The sequence below is a fragment of the Lucilia cuprina genome, chromosome 5 (genome assembly GCF_022045245.1).
Source record: "Lucilia cuprina isolate Lc7/37 chromosome 5, ASM2204524v1, whole genome shotgun sequence".
Taxonomy (NCBI): Eukaryota; Metazoa; Arthropoda; class Insecta; order Diptera; family Calliphoridae; genus Lucilia; species Lucilia cuprina.
The window spans coordinates 42,099,342-42,103,464 of record NC_060953.1 but is presented as its reverse complement, the minus strand read 5'-3'; the positions used below and the strand labels follow the sequence as shown (position 1 = coordinate 42,103,464).

Genomic DNA, 4,123 nt, shown 5'->3' with positions numbered 1-4,123 from the left:
AATAATTTCAAATTAAATCGTAAGTAACTTTAAAACAATTAATTACATTTTAAAATCCATATAATTTTAAGTGAAACAAATTGCAAAATAATTGATTGTTATTTCAAAACTATTTAAGAATAAAGCCTTAAGTAAGAAATCTCAACAATAAATCTATAAAAGAAAACAAAACTATAATTTGTCATTAATTATAGTGATTTTTATACCCTTCACCATCGTGAGAAGGTATACATATATATATTCTGAATCCTTATAGTTAGCGGAGTCGATTAAGCCAAGTCCGTCTGTCTGTTAAAATAAATTTTTAGAGAACCCCAGATATTGGCGTGATCCGAATTTTTAATAATTCTGTTATACATGCTTTTGAGAAGATCGCTACTTAAAATCAGCAAAATCGGTCTATAAATAACGGAGTTATGAGCAAAAATCCGTGACCTCTGAAAATTTCAACAAAAAAGACATTTTTTTCATGCTTTCATAAATTAGCAACAACAACACTGTGAATTGGAAAAAAATGTACATGTGTGTGTAGATGTATTTGGTTTTGTATATTTGGATGCTGTTGGCTTCATTACCCAGCAGTTCGACAGGACAGTCCCGAACTGACCACTTAACCTACCACTTGTGTTGGCCCCTAGCCACCTGACTACCCAGGTGACCAACCATTTTAACATGGGCTTGTCCTACGAGGAAGTCAATCGTCACTCTACACCCTACAAAGAGACAGTAAAGAGACGATTGCCTCCGCTCTCACTTACAAAGGGGACACTAAAGTGACGACTGTCTTTATTCTCGTTTACAAAGAGTTTATCTGTTATGAAAGACCAAAAACTTACGAATTGGAGTCAGCCAGGTGGTAAGATATAAAAGGAACTAAAATTTAAAAATTTCAACTGTCTGCTCTCTAGAATATTATGGGGCAATAATGTGACGATTGACCCGAAAGATATAAATTTGAGTAAATCAGATGGTGGCATATTAGTAGAAAGTAATAACCATTTCTCCAAAAGATGTAAAATACCTACTTTCGGAAATACAAAAAAATACTACTTTCAAGAGTATAATCTCTAGGTTACTTGAGGACAGTAAAGAGACGACTGTCTCCACTAAAGTGATGACTGTCTTCATTCTCGATTACAAAGGGTACATTCGTGACGAATGACCCAAAACATACGTATTACGATCATCCAGGTGGTTAACTATTAGTGGAAATTACTGTCTTTTTCATATGCATTGACTCTTTGTCGAACTGCTGGGTGAGTTATGTATATTGTTATTGTTTTGTTGGTTCTATTGTGTTGTTGTTGTAGCAGCGACACGCGTAAAGTCGGTGTGGCTGGGTTGACAATCCTTGGTCGTTGTTCGATGAACTCCTAGTCGTTCCGGTGCGAAGAACCGATTGTACTGTGTTGTTCATTTCGTTTTGTATGTTTAGATGTCTGTTGGTTTAATTGCCTTGCGTATTTTGTTTTTTTTTTGTTTAGCGTTGTTGTTGTTTCTTTTGTTTTGCTTTTGGTTCAATAATAATATTTTCGGGCAAAATTTAAAAATTATAAAACTAATATGTTAAAAATACACTATGGTGAAGGGTATATAAGATTCGGCATAGCCGAATATAGCACTCTTACTTGTTCTTTATTAAAATATTATTTATAATTTTTTTTAAACTAAATATAAATAAATTTCTTAAATCAAATTACAAAAAAAAAAAAAAAGAAAATACTATTAACCCAAACCTGAAATGCGTGAATAAACACTTCACACCCAACACTTTTTTATATATAATTTTGCAACTGCACAACTTGAGACTTTTTCAAGGGTTCACGACACAAAGGACATTCGTCACGTTCATCCAACCAATCCAAAATACAATTCCAACAAAACAAATGACCACAAGGTGTCAGACTCGTATTCATTCGAGGCTCCAAACACAATATACATTGTGGAACATTTTGTTGTTTATCTTTTTGTCTCGAGAATTTCTCTTTTTGTACGAAACGTTTTGTGGTCTTTTCTATTTCATAACGTTTTCTTTTGTGCTCCTTCCATGTATCGAATGCGGATATTAATAAAGAAAAGCTAACTTGTAAGAAAGTTACAACGCCCAAGATTTTATAACCGTATAGGGAAAATTCCGGTTGTAACCAATGTCTGATAAGGACATAATTAATGCCTGTAGTACGTTTGGATAGTTGATATTTATCGGAACGTAAGTAAAATAATGATTTGTGTAAGGCCTTTAGGTAGGTGGGTGAACAACGCATAAAGTAGATAATGGATTTTAGTTTCTTTTTAGCCTCAGGCACTATTTCCTCATGATCGTCTATATATTTTTCCAGTTTTTGAAGTATTTTCAAATATAAGGCATCGCCACCGAATTCTAGTATAATAGCGGTGAGTTGAAGCTGTAAATAAACAATAGGAGAATAAAAATATTTTTGTTAAGATATTATAATTGAAATCACTAATGAAAAATTTCTCTTTAGCATTATAGACTAGAAAGCGACTAGACTATAAACTACACAGTATACATATGCTAAAGTGGACTATATGGTAGAGTAGACTGTATACTAAACTATATACAACATTATAGATTATAAAGATTAGACTATAGATTAGAATATAGACTAGACGATATACTAGATTATAGACTAGACGATAGACTAGATTGTAGACTAGATTATTGACTAGACTATAGACTAGACTATAGACTAAACTGTAGACTAGACTATAGACTAGACTATAAACTTGGCTATAAACTAGAATATACTATAGACGATAGATGCGTTCCCAATCGGTTCTTCGTAATCGGTTCTTAGCAACGAAGAATTGTTGACCCAGCCACACCGACTTTACATGTGTCGCTGCTACAACAACAACATAGACGATAGACTAGATTACAGACTAGACTATTGACTAGACTATTGACTAGACTATAGACTAGATTATAGACTAGATTGTAGACTAAACTATATGCTAGACTGTAGACTAAACTATAGGCTAGACTTTAGACTTATCTATAGACTATTATATTGACTAGACTATAGACTAGATTATAGACTAGATTGTAGACTAAACTATATGCTAGACTGTAGACTAAACTATAGGGTAGACTTTAGACTTATCTATAGACTATAATATTGACTACACTGAAGACTAGAATATAAAATAAACTAAAGACTAAATTATAGACTAAACGATAGACTAGATTATAGTCTAGTCTATATTGACTAGACTATAAACTACATTTTAGACCAGACTATAGACTAGACTGTAGACTAAACTATAGACTAGACTATAAACTTTGCTATAAGCTAGAATATTGACTACACTAATGGCAAGACTATAAAATAAACTAAAGACTATAAGCTAGAGACTAAATTATAGACTAGACTATGCGCACTATATAAATATAACCAAGACAATAGACTTAACTATATATGTACATAATATAATCTCTACAATTATTTCTCACCAGTCTCGAGGGAATGTGTTTATATTGGGAATCCACTTGTATTATACCCGTATACTCTTCTCCCAATGTTTGTAAACTATTAACGGAAGCAAAACCATGATAGCATATTTCAGCTATAAGTTTACACATTTGATTATATTTTATCCAATTTCTGGCTCCGGTAAGCCTTAATAAATCGGATAAATCTTCGGCTAACTCATTTGTATAACGGGCATCTTTCTGTACGGAACGTACTATTTCCGGTTGTCGGGCTTTTGCATTGCGGAAATTCATTGCATTAAAATGTAATTAACTAAAAGGAATGGTTAATGAAATAAATATTACATTTTTTTAATATTTCTCCGGTAAAGTACGTGAACAAAGTACAAATAAAACAATTAAGTATGTAGTAGGTAAATAGTGAAAAATATGATAACAAAAGATAACAGAACAGCTGTTATAACAGTGGGTATGTATAAGTAGGGAAAAATGGGTAAAATTGTATTATTATATTGACGGAACACTTTAGTAAAATTAACCCTATATTGGAAGAAGAAAATAGTTTTAAAATTTAGAGATATTCATGAAAATCTTGAAAGTAATAATTTTGAATCAAAATCTTTACTTGTTGCAAGAAAATTAATATTTAGTATTTTTGTAATAATTCTA

The 4,123-nt window shown here is 31.9% G+C and overlaps 1 protein-coding gene across 1 annotated transcript; it reads right to left on the bottom strand.

Annotated features, from left to right (window-relative positions):
* Positions 1-1,594: 1,594 nt before the first annotated feature.
* Positions 1,595-3,871, bottom strand: LOC111682112 (peroxisome biogenesis factor 10). The gene is made up of 2 exons (XM_023444021.2): positions 3,476-3,871; positions 1,595-2,405 (listed from the first exon to the last, which is right to left on the bottom strand). Exons 1-2 carry the CDS (start codon positions 3,746-3,748, stop codon positions 1,776-1,778), a joined length of 903 nt encoding a protein of 300 aa, XP_023299789.2. The 5' UTR covers positions 3,749-3,871; the 3' UTR covers positions 1,595-1,775.
* Between the last annotated feature and the right edge of the window lie 252 nt (positions 3,872-4,123).

Excerpts from the sequence above, each read along its gene's own strand:
- LOC111682112 (XM_023444021.2), bottom strand. The coding sequence starts at position 3,748 with ATGAATTTCCGCAATGCAAAAGCCCGACAACCGGAAATAGTACGTTCC. Across the intron at positions 2,406-3,475 it reads AACACATTCCCTCGAGACTG|CTTCAACTCACCGCTATTAT; the intron begins GTGAGAAATAAT and ends GTTTATTTACAG.